The 23,317-nt window shown below is 31.9% G+C and overlaps 2 protein-coding genes across 3 annotated transcripts in view; one reads left to right on the top strand and one right to left on the bottom strand.

The window, feature by feature from the left end:
* The window catches only part of LOC113400155 (hemicentin-2-like), a 319,029-nt gene that overhangs the window by 159,089 nt on the left and 136,623 nt on the right, over positions 1-23,317 (top strand). The gene's annotated exons all lie outside the window — the stretch shown is intronic.
* Positions 17,368-22,432, bottom strand: LOC113400152 (insulin-like growth factor-binding protein complex acid labile subunit). The gene is made up of 2 exons (XM_026639618.2): positions 22,350-22,432; positions 17,368-20,118 (listed from the first exon to the last, which is right to left on the bottom strand). Exons 1-2 carry the CDS (start codon positions 22,369-22,371, stop codon positions 17,408-17,410), a joined length of 2,733 nt encoding a protein of 910 aa, XP_026495403.2. The 5' UTR covers positions 22,372-22,432; the 3' UTR covers positions 17,368-17,407.

The raw sequence follows: 23,317 nt of genomic DNA on the forward strand, positions 1-23,317 counted from the left end.
AATATTCTCACATCATAATCTAAACTTATTCGATGGATTTCTACAAATTATGGTTTATTTGAATCTAATATATAATATTTACGTTGAGACGACTGATCACAGGAGTTATTTGAAACTTTCCATCATCTTACGGTCCCTCAGGAATGGAAATCTCCGTCTTATCTCCGGGAATTTAAAAAGCGTTTCCAAGTTTAATTAAAGATCGGAAGTTTGACAGGATACCTTTGACGAATAACATCAAGAATAATACTATCAAGTCAGAAATATAATTTTTAATACAGAATTTTATATACTTATAGTAAACATTATTTAATTTAATAAAAAAAAATTAAAAGACAACCAGCTGTATCAAAGTAAAGAAACAGCCTGTCTACGTTCCACTGCTGGGCTAAGGCCTTCATCCTTTGAGGGTAAGATAAGGGTAACCTAATTCCATTAATTAAAAATATTTTAAGAAAACGATTAAGTTTTTTTTTTACCAAATACATGTTTTATAAGACGTTAAGATTTCATCATCGCCCACACACTCTAAATATATCAATCTCTTATACGGTTTTAATGCAACGTATGCAACGTATGCAACGTATGCAACGTTACTGGATCATAAGAATCACGCTTCAGACCAGAGAAACAATACAAAGTTTTAACAGCACAATAACTGAATTGAACGGTAATGGTGTAATAACAGAAAAGTCGACGATATCAGAAAATTACTACTACAACTATTTTTCCCTCCAGTTAAGCAAAAAGCATGTATTAGGGGTAAGTATCACAATAGCACACGGGGTCAATTCCAAGCCTGCATCTTTCATATTTTACTCAGCCGATACCTTCGAGCTCGGATCGTAATTGAAACAAATACGTTTTCAAAATACGTTACTGATAAAATAATACCAGAAAATAATACAGACAGTTACGAACGATTTTATAATAAATATATTCCAACAGTTTACGTATATCGAATTTATTTGAACGTTTTCAATATAAATTATCAGCGTCCAATAAAACGTTACAGATTTACACAAATCGTTTATTCATTGTACGTTCATTTGATTTTTTCCATATTGATAGTAAGGTACCGTTTTGTAATGGAAATTTTTATTTGAAGAGCACCACGTTACTTCCGTGCTGTGTTTAATCGTCTACAACAGTTTCAGCTGGAAATGCTTTTATTTTGAGTGTTAAAAATGCAACTTGAAACGGTTTAATTTTTAAATTCTGTATTTATATATTTTGCACAAGAGTTTCAATATCATTACAGCGATCATTGTAAATGCTGAATTATTAATGACCAACGATTATACCACGTATAATTATATATGTTAAAATAATTATCGCTTTAATAATTAATTATCTTTATCTAGTAATTTTCATGTGGTTAAATATATTTTCATTGATGAACAATCAATTTTATGTAAAATAGAGGAGAAGCTAATCCCACCACGCTACGCTAATGCGGGTTGGTGGACACGCATAGGGCAGAATTTAAATAAATTATAAACAATACTTAAGCACATGGAAATTCAGTGATCCCTGCTTTGGTTTGAATCAGCAATGAACGGTTAATATCAATGACGAAATTAAAAAAGTAATCGCCACTCCTCCCCGTTGAATACACGTTTGGAGTTTATTCCACAATGCTGGTTCAATGCGGATTAATCAATCCACACGTGGTGGCTTTTCATGCAGGCATACTCAATATGTTTCCCTTCACAGCTGATAACGAAATTAATAAAAACGCATTAAAAGATAACCGAAATATTCTGTTAAAATTTACGTATACTAACCTAGTCTATTTGAGCTCAGTAATTATAAGCAAATAAAATAAATAGTTAAACTGTTTAATTTTCATTGAATTAAATTCGAGTATATTGCCTAGATAAATAAAATTCTCTAACACGATTGTAACTGTACATAGTGCGGGCACATTGCCAAAGGAAGTCGGAACAAGTTTCTGTAGTATTTTGAAGGCAAACTGTGAACGCTGTATAACCACTGGTTCGTACTTAAAACGAAAAAAACTTGTCGACAAATTTACAACGGCTAAGTCTCGTATTTTTGATATGAAAGAAATTACAAATGCTCAGATTTATTCAGTGGGTTTTCAATCATTTTTAACAACCGCTCTTCTTTCGTTTGTTTGTGGTTCGTATTATTTTTACAATATTACAAGTTTAAAACCGAAGATTCATCGTGAAACTTTCCGTCATCCTTGCCAGTATTCAGCTCATTATCTATACATCTATCTATATGAAGAAAAAGATCCAAAGATTCATAAATAAAAACAGTTAAATCTAAAGTAAGATTTTATGTACATTTTGTTCATAAATAATTACTATAATTATCTCATAAGTTATTCCAATCGCGGTGACTATTCGTAACTGAGCCAAATGCGCAGAACAATAGTGTCGGAAAAATGCGCTCTCTCCTCCCTTTTGGTTTCTGTTATCTAGTTAAGCGGACTGGCAAGTGGGTTATTTAATACTAAGTGATCACCATTACCTCTCGACGTTGGTACTTTAAGAAATATTAATCATTCATCCTACCACCGATCTTGGGAACGACGATGTAATGTCCTTTGTGCGTGTAGTTGCCATGGCTGAGATAAGAGCCTTTTAAACGGGAACACAACTCAATTCTAAGTATTGCTGTGTTTGACGACAGAATATAAGAGAAATATGTGGTACCTACCCAGATTGGTTATCACAAATATCTTACTATAATAGTTCGATTCGATGGAATAAGAGGATGAATCAATAGTTGTACGTTCTTTTACACTGGGAAATTCTTAACTCCAAGCTGCTACTGTGAATCTAATTCTAGACAACCCCTTTTTTATTAATTCACTCCAGGGTTTGAACTTAAGCCCTCAGGATTAACAGCCTCATAAGCTAGCCACTAAACCAAAGACACATTATATTAATAGAGAAAGAGGAACGGTTCTTGTTATCTATGAACTTTCTTTATCTGCATCCGAAATAACATCAAATTTCAATTAATAACAGCAAATAAGATTTGCTACCACTGAAAATTGATATCTCGCAAATTATCAAATTAATTCTCTTAAAGTTTGCTATCTAAAATGGTGAATTTTGAAGTGTTAGAAATTATTCCGAGAGTTGAGGCCATTATTGGAATTTTACGTGGAAACAAAATGTAAGTCGGGTGGATGAACTTGCCAAAGGTAAGGGGTTGGTTTCATTAGCTCCGGCCCAGCGGTTTGCGGTTGGCCGAACGTAACGAGAAATCAGGGAAATAACTCCAAAATTGCAAAGCAGATTGGAGATTAAAGCTATTTTCAACGAATTATTTATTTTATTTTATTTATTCTTTATTACCACCATACACACAAAATACAAAATCTTAAAATTAAAATAGTATAAATTTAACGTGTTGTACAATGGGCGGCCTTATGGCTAATTAGCCATCTCTTCCAGACAACCCAAACGAAGAGAGATTCATTGAACTTAAAATGTGTAGGTGGTGCAGCCAATAAACTTACATACAAATGTTACACACTAATACTTATACTTAATACAAATATAAAAAATGATAAATATTACTATTATATACTAAAAAATACTTATATATATAATATGCTAGAGAAAAACAGTACATGCAAATTAAGTAAAGTCATCTAAATTATTATTTAGATAGTCATTTTTAATAGATTTTTTAAATATATTGATCGATTCTAATCTTTTTATATTTTCCGGAAGTGCATTCCATAACTTTATGGCTTTTACAGTGAAGGAGTTTTTGAAAAATTTTATTTTATGTACAGGCATTTTAAGCATAAAGTTCCGCGACGGTCTTAATAAGGAAGAGCCTCCTAGAAATTCAAATTGTACGTGTAAATAGGAAGGAGAGTTAGAGTTGAATAGAGTAGAGTAGAGGAAGGGAAGGATGGAAATCGGACGGAAATCGGAATAGTTGATAGGATTCGGTTTTTTAGGAATAGGTATAATTTGAGCATCCTTCCAAGCATCAGGAAATGTGCTACTAGAGATTGAATAATTTAGGATGTGCACTAAGATGGGAGCAACAATATCTCTTATATTAATTATACAAAATCCTCCGTTGTTTTTATCCTTAGTTACAAATCGTAGTAATAACAGTTTTAATTCCAATGTGATTTAGTACATGGAATTTATGACTGTTCTCTGATACATATATAATAAATATATATATACATAATAAATAATATTGTTTGATAGAATAAGGTGAACATAAATCGTTTACATTGTAGGACAAAAAATATATTGTTTTTATGATAAGGAAACTTTTTGGTTGCCAAAGTTTTCAAAGTTTCATTACAATTGAATGAATTGTTTAAGATCCTCATAAAGTAACAATCATATAATAAATGTTTTTTTTTTTCATTGATTATATATTTTTGTCCAATTTTTTGTCGCGGCTGATCTTAACTTGTACATGAGTTATGATGGTTTAAAAGTTATTGTGAAAACACACATGCACCCTATACTCCCTCAAAGTTACAGACATCTTTCTAGGACCACCAGCCCTACGCGCCTTCTGAAAAACGAGTGAATAACGTTGGCCACACCGGTTTTCTATTGAGAGTTTTTAATCGATAAGTCCGATAATTGTTCTTGTTCCAGTTTACGATTTGAATCTTCAGAACTTTCTTAACCGGTGGAAGAATTACATTTCAACACTGTAACATAACGATGCAAAAGTGCTTTTATGGAGCCTACTTAAATAAATAATACTTTTATTTGATTAAAAACAAATACAAAGAAAAACTTAAGATTATTTTTGAGTTTTGGTGTAAAGCGTGTTACACACACCATGACCCCTAGAATAATTATTAAAAGTTCTACCTCGATATGGCGCTCTGCCCCGGGGCGCTCCCCGTGGCTGAGATTGTGGCTGCTGGGCAAATTGTCTAGTCCTGGTATGCGACTGTCGTCCGTTGTAGCTAGGGTTGCCTCGCCAACGGTCGGTGTTGTACGTACCTCTTGAAATGCTCTGATGAGAAGGCGGCCTGGAAGTGTTTTTAAAGAAACGATTATTATTATGCCTTGTTAGTGTAAACACTTCAGCAGTTGAGGTTGAACCTGGAATGTCCTCGTCAATTGCAGCCTGAATCGCGTCTTTCAAATTTTCAAATCTTTGAGCTGTAATAATCGTGCCAATTCTACGATTTCTCAATCCGTCGCTAAATTACCGAATTGCCTGTTTCTCGTTAATAGATTTTAAAATATTAAATTTTTCAATATTTCGATTGAGAAATTGTAAGATCAATGAATAATTCGGATAAGGTTTTCCCGAAAACATCCACAGATGCATCATTTTGCCTGCAATTAAAAAATTGTTTTTGCAAGGCATTTGTGGATTTCTTTGGTAAAAGTAACGTTTTCATATCATTTAAAAGATCAGCTACAGTGTCGTATTTTGTTGCTAATTTTAGTTTAGCAGAGTGAAACAATCTACTTTTAAAAACAAAAGATATTAAATACGTCTGAGACTCAGTATTGAGAACCGAACTATAGGACTCAATACTATCAATAAGTTGTCGTAAATTAGAAAGCTCATCATTCATCACTGGCAATAAGTTCAAAGCAACTTTCAGGTCGAATTTATCCATTGTTGAAAAATCACTAGAACCGTATGAAATTCGACACAACTCAGTAATTTCCCCAAACAATTTCTTAATATCCCTACAATATTTTTCAAAAATAAGAAGCTCGTCCTCTCCTATGGTTTTCCGTTCAATACTTCCTACATAATTATTATATTGTGCAATAATACATTTAACTTCGTCTAACTTAGTCTGCAATATTTTACCTTGTCGTCTAGCAGGTCCTATTTTAATTAAATACTGTCTCACTACTAATAAATCTTCTTTTTATATAATATTCTCTCACTACTAATAGTTTTAAAATACTTACTATGCATAATAGAATATTAACATACCTGTTTGAAACCCTGGATCCTCCGCACATTTATAATAATACACGAGTATACATTATATATTTAGTTTCATACATTTAGTTATAAATAATTATTTGATCATACTAGGTAGGTTAATATATTAAGATAATATTCTTAACTAATAAGTTTAATTACTTATTTCTTTTTTTTTATATTATTTAATAACAATATTGATTGGTAAATAAGGCTACAGTCCACTAAATAATGTCCACAAATTTGCCGATATTCCGAAAATAACCGCACTTCAATTCACACCACTTTATACGCTTTTTAACACTTTTACACTTTACTGTCATCGATCTACAACTCGGGGTATCCCTGGCGCCGTCGAAAAGAGAGTTGTCGCACCCTGCTGCCGCTCGCGTTCAGCTCAAATTCCTACCTCAGATGACATTTCCGATATATCCGAAATACCCCATATACGACTCCCAAAACTAGGCAGAGTACCACCAAGCATAACAGGATGCTCGACGTTTTCATATGAAATCGGAACTCCTCAATTGGTGCATCATTTGTGCCCCCAGCTGTATTTTGTGCTATCACGATGTTCTATACTTTAGACTGCTGTTTCCCCATTTTCGAAGCACACTTTTAATACACTAGCGTCGCTGTTATAAATTTTAATCGAATTCGTTTCATTATCCGACGATTGCATTGTGATGAGAACACGTTGTTTATAAATGACACTCCATATATGTAAAAACGGTCGGCGACGCGGTGGCGGACGGTGTCAGAATACTCGCGCGCGTGAATCTACTTTAGGCAGGGTCGCCGTGTAATGTGGTGCCCTGAGAGAGGAATGAAAGCCGAGACTGCTGAGTAGATACTGCCTTTATTTGCAATAGATCATACATTAAATAGATACAAAAGCAGGTTACATAATGTATAATGGTTAATAAGTATATTTAGTTAATATAATCTATTCACTACATCTCTATTAATACTAATAATAAAACTAATAATCTATTCAGTACCCTCCTGGGGTAATGAAACCAAATTCTGCACAACCATTATGTTTTGGAGGGGAGGAGGATCGGGCCTCCGGGACTCTTATTATATGAATGAATGCTAGTTCGCATAATATTATGAAAGATGAAAAGCATAGAACAGAAAATAAAAGGTTTTCAGAGATAATTATGTCATCTTCTTCATCATATTCTAAAAAAGTCTTAATTATTTTTTTAATTAATAATTTCAGTAAGGGATGTAAGATTGTTTGTCGTAAACTGAGACGCAATACAGAAACTGCATTTATCGGGTATTGTTCATTAGCCCTTATTATCCCTTCTGAGTAGGTAGATCCCATTCATAATTTATTTTACCACCAAACAACAATGCTTAATGTTCTGTGTTCTGAGTTAAAGGATAAGTTAGCTAGTGTAACTACAGGCACAAGAGATTGGAGGGGGGGGGGATTGAAGGGGTGCATTGACAATGTAAGGAATGGTTAATATTTCGTACGGCGCTAATATCTATGGGAGGGGTGACCACTTCCCATCATGTGGCCTATATGTCCGTCAGTCAATATAAATACTACAAAAACATCTTTGACTTTTCTTATATCTGTTTTTTTTTAAATTATCAGTTATGTAATCAATACCATTGAAAAATTTGCGTCAAAGTTACTCTGGTACAAATAACGTTGTAAATATTTTAACTATTGTAGTTCTTAAAATAATTATCCTAGAGTTTCTAAATACCCCGAATATCGAATGATGACGAATATTCGTATTCGCCTTGGTAAAAGTTTAAAACTCAATATTCGTTTCATCACCAGTGGTATCGTAACGAAAATTTCGACGCAGCAGTTGCTCGGACGCATAGTTTAATTATCAGACCAACTCGGGAGCGAAACCCGAGAAGTGGAAGTTGAATCCATGTGTGCATTTTTTATGCGGTATTCCAAATTTAAAATATTTTCTAATAAAAAATGGAATACGTACAATTTTTTTTGTTTTTTTTTTTTATGTATAATATTAACCCATTAGGTAGAAGTCTGAAAAATTGTGTAATTACTGATAAAATAACATGTCCTGACTGGCTGACTGACTGACTGATTCATCATCGCCGAGCGTAAACTATTAAAGTTAGGGCCATGAAATGTTGGTGAATATTATTGAGAAGATACTCACTAAGAAAGAAATTTTGGAAATTAGGGGATGAAATAGGAGTTCAATATTTGTATCGAGGACCATCATTTTTTAAGTTAGAAACATCAAACTTTATTTTTGGGATACTGATTAAAAATGAGCAGATACGTATTTAAGCGTTTCTGGATATTCTACCCCTAAGGGGTGTAATACACACAAATGTTTACCACAAAAAGGTAGGTATTAAATTAATCTGTAAATATATTCATGTTCCACGCTAGCAAAGCCGCAACAAAGCAACGGATAGTTAAGAATATATGGATATTCAAATCGTTTTTGAAAGTTAAAGAGTTTTCATGTAAAAATACGGTATTTTTATATGTGTAGTCCGGACAAATAAAGGTTTTATACACTTACCAGTTATAATTGCTCTTCGGGAAAAAACAAATTGATTGATATTTAGACAATTTATTTTCTAAATTGATAAAAGTAAATATTATTTGATATTTAATTTTTATTATCTGTCTGTAGTCTGGACCTGCTTCAAATATAATTAATTTCTATTATTGCTTTATAATAAAGCAATAATAGAAATTAATTATTTTTATTATAATAATTATATTAACTTTTTAAATTGGAAATGATTTTCAATTGAAGAAGTTAGTTACTTGAACTTTAGCTTTGAGACAAGTTTCGGTTATTTTTCACTAGCTGGTTGATAAGTTTCGCTTAACATTGCAACTAATGTTTTTGAAAATATTTTGATACAATAAAAAGTAAACATTGTTAAATCTAAAAAAAACTGTTTATACACGATAATAAAAAAAACTAACTACAAATGTCCCAATGTTGAAGTTAGGACTTTTTTATTGAATACGGCTTAGAGGTTATTCCACCAAGCTGCTTCGATGCAGGTCGAAAGATATTTTGGTTGAAAAGGCGTTGATAAATTAATTATTATAGCATAAAATAAAAAATCGTCGAAATCGAAATTTATGTCGTTGGTATAAATATAATGTTATAAAATCACTCGCTTTATTTAAAGAATGGTAGCTACAATTTTGATTGAATATAAAATATTAAATTTTACTTGCAGTTGACGTTTATGATCAATGAAATAATGTCAATTTTATTAAACGTAATAAATATTATAGGATACATTCGTTTCGAATTTATAGATGTGGCGCAATGGCGGGTGCCATCGCGTTATCAGCGTTTATAATCAAATAAAATATAAATTGTTTTTTTTTTTTTTGGTTAATTTTTTCTTACATTCATAAGCTCACGCACACTGAGATGTATTGTAAGTAGGGATGTCACTGACGCACGGTGATAAATTATTTTAACTTAGAGGCGCAGTGAGCGATCTATACGCGCGAAGAAACCAAATCGAGAAAATCTATATAATTCTGGCAGTTATTCGAAATTCCACATTATAAAGTCGCTATGTTTATCACGGATCTTACATATCACAAAACATCTTACTGTTTTAACATTCATTCAGTGTCTAATCTTACTATCAAAAACTAAATGATTAAAATACATTTCTTTCAGATCATCGGTAAATATAATAGCTTCGTCTGTCAGTCTCAAACCACAGAACAGTTTAACAAATCTATTTCTATAACTAGAAGCGTTTGAAGTTTTACCGTTTGAGCACAAATCGATAGTCAGCTGAGCGTCTACTGTCGTTTCCAATGAAATTGTTTGTGATTCTGAATCAATTCATACGTTTAATCAAAATTAATTGAATTAGCATAATCTCTAGACAAAATACTAATATGTTCTCGATACAAAATAAATTTTAAAATAAATTTTAAAGAAGGTTTGGAGTATATTCCACCACGCTGCTCCAATGCGGGTTCCTCTATATCAATCCACGTTCATGCTCAAGACCTTCCTCACGATATGTTCCTCATTCCTCCGCATAACATGCCCATACCATGATAGCCGCCTTCCATATAACAGAGTTCCGTGGTTTTAGGGTGGATCCCTATTACTATGCATACTAAGTTGGGCAGATTCGTACTCATTAGTCATTCGACTACTAAATAGCAATACTTTATAGCTATGTTCCGGTGACATAACTATTTGAATTCATTTGGCAATGTATTGACATTTTAATGAATGATTTATGTCATTTATGTACTTACAAACTGATGGGTAATTAAACCCCCCACGCCTTCTTTACTGTGAATATTAAATATGGTATTTGTTTATTCAAATAAAATATTTATACGATCGGATTCGGATCGGTGGATCATATTATTTTCTGAGCAAATATGACTGATCTCGCGGTGATGACTTAACTCAGACTGTAGAGGCTAATGTCTTGAGTAGGAATTCATGCTATTGGATTTTTCTACTATATTGTGCATGTAGTATACATATAAACATTCCCCCCCTTATAAAAAAAAACCGCATCAAAATCCGTTGTGTAATTCTAAAGATCTAAGCATACACAGGGACAGCCAGCGAAAAGCTACTTTGTTTTATACTATTTAATGATAACCAATACTACTTTGAATCTTCCTTTTCGTCTCTGAATAAAACGATTCGAAAAATGAAAGAAATTCATAGTTTTCCTTAACAGAATTCCCGGTACCGGTTACATGTTGTTTGTATTAGCGGAACTAATTACGTGCCTGATATGTTACGATCCCGGGAGTCTACCTGTGGGAATCGATTTTGAAAGGAAAAATTCAAAGAGATATATTTGAAGCATTAAATGAATTTATTGTTAACTGGCTTTTCTGTCTTCTAACGATATTGAATTAAGGTTAAATAAGATGTTTATATTAAGGATAAACTTTATTGGCAGGGCTGTGTGCAAGCCCGTCTGGGTAGGTATAACCAGGCAACAAATATTCTACCGCCACGAGTATTTGATGAGATTGTATATACTATGTAATACTGCACTCAGTATTGTTGTGTTCCGGCTTGAAGGGTGAGTGAGTTAGTGTAACAACAGGCACATAAAATCTTAGTTTCAACGGTTGGTAGGATTTGGCGATGTTAGTAATGGTTAATATTTATTACAGCGCCGTTGTCTATGGGCGGCGGTTCACTGACCATCAGGTGGCTCATTTGCCCCTCCACGTTAAGTACTCATAGAAGACAAACATACAAAAAATATGTTTTAGTTAATAAGAAGATAAAACTTCACAATTGCATATATCGTGTACCGTTATCAGTACCGTTTCTGATTTATAATATATGTTATGTAAAATGTTTTCTTAATTCCGATGAACTATGTAATTCGTATTGTATTCGTATGTATTCTTATACCGAATTTAAATCAAAACATAAACCAAAAGGGTTTGATATATAATACTACACGTCAGACTATTAATATTTCAGTCGCATTCGAAATTTAACCATTTGTTTAAATAAAAACGACCAATAAAATCATTTGGAAATAAATGTATTTGTTTACTGACGTTTGTTTGTCGCAGCTCGGTGGTTGGTCGCGGTTTCGTTTTACGCAAATTAAACATTCACTCGTTTATCTCCCGACTGAACAAACTATATGTATTGATAATGTAATGGAACCTTTCACTTTGTAATTAAATTTTATAAATTTATGCGACAAAAGATTATGTCTTAACTGTATTATTATTATTATATATGTTTATAGTTATGTAAAGAGGAAACTAGAAGGTACTTAGATTGCCAATAAATAGAACTATACGAAGAATAAATAGAAAAATACCACGAACCATAGAATATATGATGGCGAGCCCAGATGGCCCAGTGGTTAGAACGCATACATCTTGACCGATGATTGCGGGTTCAAACCCAGTCAAGCATCACTGAATTTTCATGTGCTTGATTTGAGTTTATAATTCATCACGTGCTCAGCGATGAAGGGAAACACCGTGAGGAAACCTGCATGTGTCTAATTTCAACGAGATTCTGTCACATGTAAATTCACCAACCCGGATTAACCTTCTTCTCGAAGGGAAAGTAGGCCTTAGCCCAGCAGTGGGAAATATACAGGCTGCACATGTAAAGAATATATTTCAGATCAAATTTCTCGCCTGTAATAACAAATTTACACTTCAAACTAAAAAATTGATCCGAAACATAGCAATGTATTGATGCTTTGCAGTCGAATAACAAATGAGTTGAATCGCGCTAACGTTTGGTTCGGTCGAATGTATTTACATAGGTCTCTTATGCGTATAAAAATAAACCCCAACGTAGGAAAAACATTACACAGCTGATATTAAACTGTTTGCTCGGGTTGTAGCGAAGACACCGGCTAGTGTTGATCCGTCAACGGGCATGTCGACAAATAAATTGCTAAGAAAAGAATATTTATACAACCTAACGACCACGTTCTAAGCTGAAGAGCGATAGAGAAACCCTTAAGATGTCATTTGACGCTAAAACAAGGCCAATTTTTAAGTCGAAGTCTAGTACTCACTACCTGTCCAATGACTCAACATGAAATGGTTTCTGAATCCTAAGTACTGATTATATAAATCAAAATATTTCATATGTTTTTTTTTTTTTTTATTTAAAGCTACCGCTGGTTCGGAATGTAGAATAAATAGAATATTTCTTGATAATGAATGATTTCTTATCTATATTATACATCATCCTCCTGCCTTATCCCAATTTTACTTGGGGTCGGCGCAGTATGTCTTCTTCTTCCATACTTCTCAGTGGGACGTCATCTCACAAGTAACATTCTTTCTGACCATATCGTCTTTCACACAATCCACCCATCGTTTCTTTGGTCGTCCTCTACCTCTATCAATTATCTTCATTAATTCTTATCTATATCATTGAACATAATTAAATGTACATTATTGTAAAGCCTAGCATTTTATGTATGGTATTTCCTAATTGACTAAATCATAGCTTCCACACAATTCTAGACAAAAATATTAATACAAATACCACATTATTGCGGTTCCACTAAACATTTTCCCAGCGTTTGTGGCCTAAGTTATTCAGGTATTATATTTTGAGTACGTATTGTATCGGGGGAATTACAGCGGTCTCGTGTTTCTTGGATGATTGATGATACTTTATATTTTGCGACGTTGATATTTTTGTTGTATGTTTTTTTTATTATATAAAACAGACAAGGGGGAGTCAGGTATAAAGAGCATGACCTCTATTAGACGTTCAAAGTTTACGCGTCCTATACGTTTCTACTTGGATCATATTTATATTTAACTAGCTGTTGCCCGCGGCTTTGCTCGCATGGTAATTGGTTATAAATAATTTAACCCACCAAATTAAAGTATTACGTTAATTTAAGACCTATTTGCAAACCACATTTGTGGTTCAACTTTCGTGGGCTACGTCCACTAGACTGCACGTAAAGCTCACTCTCGAACAGGCTATTCAGAACTTTCCTTGAGAAAAACTGTCTTCTCTTGGGTCTACTCCCGCCATTTTAAAGATTTGACTTTGTGCTTTAATAATTCATGGCGAAGCAGACTTTAAGCGCGAACTCTACTCTTTTGAACTTAAAAAGGTATTCTGAGGGTATCAAAGATGTTCGTGGAACATACACTGTTTCTCATCAATCCATCATCCAGTGATAACTGTAGCCTCTATGACATTACGATGGAGTGCCTTTCCCACTAGTCTGGTGCCGTCGCATAATTTTGGAGGTCTTAAATCCCACAGTAACATTATTGGCACGCCAACTTTAGAAAATGACGCCTAACTTAAATAACGACGGACTTCAAGACTAACCTATATACGAAATTTCAACCCTTAGGGGTAGAATATCGAGAAACGCTTATATACGTATCTACTCATTTGTAATCAGCATCCCAAATTTAAATTTCATGTTTCTCCCTTTAAAAATGACCGACTTCCATACGAACTTTCAACCCTTATTTCACTTCCTTAGGAGTAGAATATTCAGAAACGCTTAAATACATGTCTACATCCATGTTTCTAATTTAAATAAATGATGGTCTTCCATTCAAATATTCAACACCTATTTCACCCCTTAAAGGGTTGAATTTCCGAAATTCCTTTCTTAGTGGGTATCTACTCAATAAAACAATCCAAATTTCAAGGCTCTAACTTTAATAGTTTACGCTCGGCGATGATGAATCAGTCAGTCAGGACTTCTTATTTTATATATATATATATATATTATGACGCAAAAAAAACGTTTAACAAATTATTACACGTAAATACTTTACTCAATATATTTTATTTCATTGACGACAGACTTTGTGTGTTCAAAAAAGACAATTATATTTGAATTTAAAGAATTATTCAATAATTTATATGACAAACAAAACTTTTTGTAATTGGTGTAAAATTTTGAAAAATGTTATACTTATTTATTTAATATTCAAACCAGTTAACCAAATATCATATTACACTGGGATGGGCCCTCAATACAAACAAGCTTGAATCATTCTAATTGGTTCGGCTAGTTTTTATGAACGCAAACAAATAATAAATTAATCTCTATATTTCCCTTCCACTAAGGATGAGACTGACAATTTATATATAAATATAATCCGAAGATCCGTTCTACTCTAAAAGCGATAACGATTTTTTCATTCATTTTCTAAATCAGTCATAAAAAAATATATAACGCTCACCACCTTCAGCCTTATATATAAAACAAATATTTACTTTGTGCGTGACATATTATACGGGCTAAATACGTACGTACCTTTGTAAATATTCAGCTCGTTATGTCTACACGTTCATTTAGAATACGCTGAGTAAACATGACAGGAATTCCACGAATCAGAGTTGAGTTAAAGAATTTAATATATAAGTAATATACTTTTCCGAGTAATAAGGCAATAATGGTTTTACAGGTCGTTGAAAATCAATATGATAATTATATTGTATTTAATTTTACGTATTTAAATAATTATGTAATTGGTGAGGTAATTAACGAATGCCAATGTCAGTTAGTCTATAAAAAACACTGTCGACAAAATCAAAATCAAATCATCAAAAAAGTGCTTTTATGAGCCTAGTGGAATAAAATTTTCTTTATTTCACTAGGCTCATAAAATCCCTTTTGAATCGTTATGATACACTGTTAAAGTTACTAAACTACCATCGGTTCGGAAAGTAGATTCTACCGAGAAGAACCGGCAATAAACTCAGTAGTTACTCTTTTTCACCATTTTAATGGCAGACTAAACTACTGTTAATTTTTATATAAATTCTGTCTGGAAGTCAATGAATACTAAGTCCACGCTTCTTTATTTTTAATATAATCTTGGATTGTTGTTGAGTAATATGTCTTGCTTAATAATATTTTTTTTATATGATCTTAATTTTTTTTAAAGGGCCAAGTTAAAAAACAGCTGTTGAATCTTATTACAGAAACGAATACCGTAACCCAGGAAGGATGTATAAACTTTGCAAAGTCGGAAACTAGGTTTTATTAGTTTACCTTTACTCCTCGTGTCCATACAGTGATTGTGACCGTTTCTTTCGAAAGGATGTATATTCTTCAAACAAATCCAATAAGATGAATAAAGAGAAAAAAAAAAAAGAAAAAAATTACGCTTAATTTTAAAAATTAAACAGGCCTGCTGTATTCTCGACAATTCGGCCGTTTCGCTATCCATGGCGCGTTGGCGCAAGCTGGTGCGGCGTTGTCGTTGAATTAACACGCCATGGAAATCCTGCTTTTAATATTCGAATACTATTACATTTTTTATATTTATTTACAATTCACACATTTTGGTTGTCAATAAATTATAATTTAATGTTACTTTTTATTATATCCATATGTTTTACATATAGTTTTACGTATAGTTTATATTCTATGTATATAATTATTATCTTTTGATTGCTTGGTGGTAGACTATAGCTTTACAAGTGAATAAGTTCAAATCACTTTCAGATTGATTAAAGTTTCATATTACTGCTCGTTCGCCTGAAAATGGCCGTGCTTTAAATCACGTTGAAAATTTGTTTTCGAACTAAGCTAAGATTTCAATGTTATTATCACGGCCGTTGAAAATGGAGAGTTAATTAGTTCCAAAATTTATGCGGCTTGGAGGCTGTGCCCGAGAAATAGTTTGTAATTTAAATGTCTTTTGACAAGCAGCTGACTCAAAGGCAAGCCAAAGCTATTATTAAAACAGTCCCAGAGACCTCAATTTTAATTAATATTTAGTTTGAATTAATCTATTTAACAATGGTACAAGCCGTGCGAAACAAATGAAAAATTTAAAATCAATTGATATTTTAAACTTCATCTTCTAATCCTCTAAGCAAGTTAATATCACCTGTATATTATTTTGCATAGTTACGTATAATATTATAAGGTTATTTTCTATAATAGTAAAAGGCTATATTCATATAAAAAGTTAATATTATTGTACTCACAATAGCTAAGTAGACTGTATTATGAGTTTGATTATGAGAAACGGGGTTTTTTTATGTTAACCGGCAAATGGGCCACCTGATGTTAAGTGGTCACCGCCGCCCATAGAAATCGGCGCTGCTAGATATATCAAACCCTAACACAACAATACCAAGTATTGCTGCTTGGCGGTAGAATCTGATGAGTGGGTGGTACCTACCAAGATGAGTTTGCACAAAGTCCTATATCCAAGTAATAAAATATATAAGTAACGTTGTTATCTGGAAAACCAGGTTCTTGCTCTAGAAGACACTTTTCTTCTTATGACTCCCTCCTCTCCCTTGGTCTTCACACCCTCGATGGACTGAATGGATAGGAGAACGATAATCGTTCGTTACACTAGTTAACTTTAAGTCACGACGAACACACGATACATTGCCGTGGCCCACGTGCCAAATACTATGGATAATAATTAACGTTTCAATTGATGCCTTAATACACTACAGTTGTACCAGATGGATTCCTAAAGTGGTCACCACTCTGCAAAGAAAAGAAGAAACAATAATCATTCCTCATAACACCAATGCGCGTCCAAACTTGAAAAATAAGATGTTAAATCCGTTGTGCTTGCAATCACACTGGTACACTCTTCAAACTGATGGACAAAAATACTAAGTATTGCGGTTTCGTGGTACGATATATAATTATTGAGCGGTACCTACGCAGATGGGCTTTCAACACTAATTAAACTTACTGAATTGTAATTATAAGAAGTTTGTAAATCATATCACATTAAAATTATTTTAAATTAAAAAAATCTAAATCCGAAACTAAAAAATATTTTTTCACAATCATTAAAATAAAAAAAGACATATTCTAGATTGTCATAATTTGAGATACAGTTATTTAAAGCGTACGACGATAATCACATTTATGTTAATAAATACAAAAATATTAAAGGTGAAATAAAAAAAAAAAAGAAACGAACCCATCATAAAAAATAAAATTTTAATTTACATAAAATATGTTAAAACTAGTCCAATAGATTACTTTGATATTCTGAACCATTTAGTTCCAACGACCGTCTCACTTGTAATCTAGATTCAGGTGTATACCTATTATTAAAGTAATTACCTCTGTAATAGGAAAACAGTAACACACCTAGTACTAAAATCAATAACACGATTAAACAACAAATTATAACAATCATAAATGTTGAATATGTTCCTGATTCTTTTGTGGTCGTTTCAGTATTTTCAGCATCAGAATCATTATTACTGATGTCACCACACTTTATACCGTGAACGTTGTCTTCGTGATAAATCTTTTCAATCGATGTAACTTCAACTAAATGAAAAGCTAATGTACGATTAATGTTTCTTATATTACGGACAATTTCTTTACAGGACAACGGATTGCCTCCTATACTTAGAGCGCTTAATTTCGGTGACACGATTAATAATTTTTCGATGTCCAATGTTTTAATTCTATTATAATCGATAATGAGTTTTCTTAATTCCAAACATTCATGGAAAACATCAACATCTAGTTTGACAATGTCATTCTTTGATATATCGAGTGCTTCTGTTCTATGCAATCCTTTGAAACTCCCATATCTTATGTTCGATATATGATTCGACGAAATATTAAGAAATTTCAAAATTTTAATGCTCTGAAATGTTCCCGGTGGAAGTTTTGTAATATTATTAGCACTGATGTCCAAATATTGTAAATTTTCCAGACCTTGTAACATAGAACTATTAATAAAAGTTATTTTATTTCTGCTAACATCTAAGCTAATCAATTGCTTAAAGAAGCTCAAATTTATATTAGTAAGTTCGTTACCAGATAATCCTAAATCTGTTAGTTTTAATAGTGAATTTGTGGAAGGATTATTGATTGATTTTAGTTTGTTATTTGACAAATGTAACGTCTTTAGATTTTGAGCGCTTTCAAATATACCTTTTGATAAATTTCTTATGTTATTATATGATAAATCTATGTATAAAAGTCCGGATATATTAGCTTTCGGTAGACTTGTTAAATTGTTATAGTTTAGGTAAATGGCGCGTAAATTTGGCAATGGTTCCGTTAATTCTAAATTTGTCAAAGTGTTGTGGGAAATGTCTAGAGAATACAAATAGTTAACTCCTATAAAATTATGCGGATTTATTTCATTTATAATATTATTCGAAAGATTTAATCTCGCTAAAAGTGTCATGTTTATAAAGGCCATGCTTTCAACTTTAGTTATATTAAAATTACTGAAATCTAAATATCTTAGATATTTTGCTGGACTGAATGTATCAGCTTTTATGGTTCCAGTCAAAGAATTGCCGGTCATTTTTAAGTACTGCAAATTATTTAAAGGTGCAAAATATTTATTTATAACTTTAATTCTATTCATAGATACGTCTAACAATTTCAGTTCAGTCTGATTTTGTAAATCATAAGATCTTAGCTCTGTTAGTGAGTTATTACTTATATATAATTCTGTCAAATTTATTAAATTGTCACTCAAAAAATTAAGATTGTCTATTCTATTATGTGACAAATCTAAAATAACCAAATTTTTTGATTCCCCAAATGAATTTTTTGCGATATTGTTTATAAGATTTCGACTTAAATTTAATTTAGTTAAGGCATTCATTTCAATAAAAGCACCTTCGTTAATTGTGGTTATACTTTGATTGTATAGGTTAAGATTTTCAACATTTTTTAAGCCAGTAAAAGTGGATTTTGTAATAGTACCAGTAATGTTATTATTGGTCAAATTTAAATCATCAATAATATTATGTTTAAAAGCATCGTCTTGAATTTTAGTTAAACAGTTTTGTTCTAAGTTTAAATATTTTAATGCAGCATTATTGATAAATAGAACGTTTTCAATTACTGATTTAATTTTATTGTTTCTTAAATCAACGCTTTCTAAATTAAATGCTTGGTTAAAACAATTCGATTCAACTGTCTCTATGGCATTGTTTGTAAAATTGACAGATACTAATGAAGAAATACGATTCAATTCATAGCCTTGTAATTTTTTTATATTATTAAAGGATAAATCCAAGTACTTCAATGCTTTCAAATTAATTAAAGTCATGTTGAGAGAGGTTAAGAAATTATGATGTAAATTGAGAACGGTTAATAGTTTTAAATTTGTGAAGACATCATCAGGCAATTTAACTAATTTATTATGTTGTAGGTGCAGTTTTTTAGCATTACCCATATACTTAAATATATCGTAGGGAATATCTTCAATATTGTTGTGTGAAAGATCCAATTCCTTAATTTCTGAATCTTTATTTTCCAATGTGACGAGTGAACTTGACTGAAGATCAGATATCGCATTTCTTGATAAATTAAGCGATTCAAGTGCTAATAATCCTCTGAACGCTAGATTTTTAATACTCGTAATATAATTGCTAGATAAATCCATCTTTGTTGTTTTAGGATAATACTTAAATGTTGATTCCACTATTTGATACCATTTATTATCAATTGCGTAGATTTCTCTAACTCGAGAATCAAAGTTCGTTGATCCGAAGAAGCCAGCACTGAGCATTTCGGCGGTAGATTTCTGAACAGTAAATTTAACATAGGGTTCATAATTGCAAGTTGGGTTGGGTGCACTGCCAGCGTAATATACGCATACAATGTCGTAAATACAACTCGTAATTTCATTTTCAATTGCACACTGATTTGTGCAATTAGTAACCAGCAAAGATGATACGTTTATGATGAAATCTGAAAATAATGAGATTAAATTTTATTAATAAGACTTTCTATGGTAATAGTTCAGAGGTCATACGAATAACTAAAATTAAAAGGGTAATTAAGGTGGACGTGCTTATGGGCCACATGATGGTAAATAATCACCATCAACCATAGACATTGGCACTGTATGAAATATTATCCATTACTTAGAACTCAAATGCGCCACCGACCTTGGAATCCTAAGTTTCCAATGTTGGTGCTTAACATATAACGTTAAGTCCCCTGTGCCTCTAGTTACAATTCCCTCTCATTCTTCAAACTGGAACACAACAACAATGAGGGTTCTTCTTGGGGGTACAATACGTGATGAGTGGATGGTAACCACCCAGAGAAGCATGCGTAAAGTCGTGCTACCAATTAATGGAAAAGTACGTGTGACAAAGTTACAAGAACTGCTCATGCTTAAAATAAAATAATGAACTACTAAAAGTTACATGAAGTAAATTCAAAGAATCATATCAGTTGATTAGACCGTGTTTTGTTTAATTCATCTCATGCTAGCGTCGTGGCAAAGTATCATCAGTAAGTCAGAATAATTGTTGGATGAAAATCTGGCATATGTGTATATAACAACCTACATTCGAGGAATGTGGTGTAATAAACATCACACCTCCTGAAAACTCAAGTAGGTTCTCCTCAAAGGAAATCCAGTAAAGTTATATCGATATTTTGATTACATTAGAGCCGTCCGTCACACCTCAAAGTAACTATAAATTAACAATCCCATTACAAAACATACGTTGTGCTTTGTGGCTAATTTTATACCGAAAGAATCGGTTCGAAAGCAAACTTAGATCCAAAAAGAACCGACGAAAGTTACTAAGCAGAATTATTTTTCGTCTGAAAGGTGTGTTTACAATTTTTTCCCAATAGAGTACTACACTAGTTCACTAAGCCAAACAGTACTGCAATGCTGTTTAGTGGTCAAATAGCTAGAACCCACGCAAATGGGCTTACACGGAACCAATTAAACTTTAGCCACAAATTATTATCAACCACAAATATAACTTTCAATGCACATAACTCTATCACAAATTAGTTTACCAGTCAAAGTTTTACATTTCATGTTTTGTTTTTGATTCATAATATTACATATGGAATTATATCGCATGCATAGAGATAAATTACAATGTTTAAAATAGTTCGAGATATTTCTAGAATATCGTGCAATTGTAATTAGGATTCCGTATATTATACAGTAAACCCCTGATCGTCTTTTTGAACACTGTTGCGCTATGCTACGAGGATGGAAGATTCGATTAACAAATTCTACTGTTAATTAATAAATGTGGAACTTTTTAGGTTTGTTACTCGATTCTGCTAAAACGGCTAATTTGATTTGGATGAAATTTGGTGCACAGATAGTTTATAGTCTGCGTTGATGAATACGATACTGTATATCTCGGTAAATGATATTATTTAATGACTATTTTATCAATTTATATTAATACTATAGTATTACTACTGTACTATTTTAGACTAGCCTAGCAATATTATAAGCAAGTTCAACCCTCTCCATTTAATATTAAAAGTATTTATGAACATACTTGTAATATATAATTTATTATAAAATTAGCAGAACCCAGACTCAGAACTTAGACATTGTCCGGATCGAAAATATTTTTTATTTATTTTGTTTTTTTTTTTACATTTGTAAAATTCATATTTTTTTGAAGATTGAAGTAGTAAGTAAACTATATATAATTATACCTTAAACTATTAACTGTCTATCAGAATATCTCGAAAATCGGTTTAGCCGTTTCTGGTTGACGGACAGAAAGACAAAATTTTTAAAAATTGTGTTTTTGTTTGAATATGAATAATATGTGTGTGCATGTTTTACACATTTTACACATTTTACACATTTTATACATTTTACACATATTACAATTTTATATTATTTTTGTATTACAAATAGACATTTCAATTTTATTTATTTGTTTAGAATAAATTAGTATGGATGTACCTGAATCTGTTAATGTTATATAGTAATTTAATTTATGTTAAGTACAAGTCTTATCCTTATTTTTATATTTTTCTTAACAGATAAATAATAACAGAATCAATCTCTTCAAGGAATAAGTATTTTACAGAGACTTACTTCTCTATATAAGAACTATCCTTAGCTATGTTTATGACAATGAAAAAAAAATCAGCCGTACCGTTTTAAAATATAAAAAATATTCAATTAATTTACTTACATATTAATATTTTGTTCACCATTTTTATTACATTATACTATTAACAGTTTTATTTATTATAAATAAATAATTAATGGTAACTGTGGTAAAAAAACTTTGATGTTGCGTTGGCGGATATTTAACGTTAAATGACAAGTTCATACTTTATCTATTGTTTTCGGGTTCAGCGTAATAAATGTGAAACCCTGGAATAATATTATTTGACATTATTTTTTATAAAACATTCATGTACATATTCTCATGGATGTCTACTCAGTAGTAAATTTATTTTTAATTTATTTGGTTTTGTCTATGCCTCATTGATATCCCGGTCAGTCAAAAGCAATTATATTTATATTTTAAGCAGTTGAACCTACCATTATTTAATTTACAAGATTTATTGAATTAGGAGTGTCTCGATTACCTAATATTTTTGTGGTTATTGTGAAAATAACTCAGTTTAATTCTTATAACGCCTTATAATCTCTACCTTCTTCGATAGAGAAAAATAATAAGTTTTAAAAAGAGTAGGTAGCCTTCAAAACGCCTACACTCATAAAGTTCTCTAAATATCTCCCTTAAATTACATCCATACAAATAAATACACCTTAAATGATTGTCCGTAATTTCAAATAAAATTAAAATTTCAGTATTTGATTGTTACTGGGAATATGACAAGGTACAATGAAATAATATAGTCTATTAAAAAATTAAAGTTTACCTCCTTAATATTCTCATACATAATCAAAATTTAACATGGATAAACAATACGGGGAATTCTCAAATATATATTTAAGAATAAAAGTAAATTACTTAGCTGTAACGTTTTGTATAAGCCCACCTAAGAAGTTACCTCCAACTCATCGTATTCTGAATATTCTAACGCCAAACATCAATACTTGGTATTGATGTGTTCCAGTGTAAAGGATGAGATATCCGGTATAAATACTAGCACAGAGGATATAACATCTTAGTTCTCACGGTTGTGG

This window comes from Vanessa tameamea, chromosome 18 (genome assembly GCF_037043105.1).
Source record: "Vanessa tameamea isolate UH-Manoa-2023 chromosome 18, ilVanTame1 primary haplotype, whole genome shotgun sequence".
In the NCBI taxonomy this organism is placed as follows: domain Eukaryota; kingdom Metazoa; phylum Arthropoda; class Insecta; order Lepidoptera; family Nymphalidae; genus Vanessa; species Vanessa tameamea.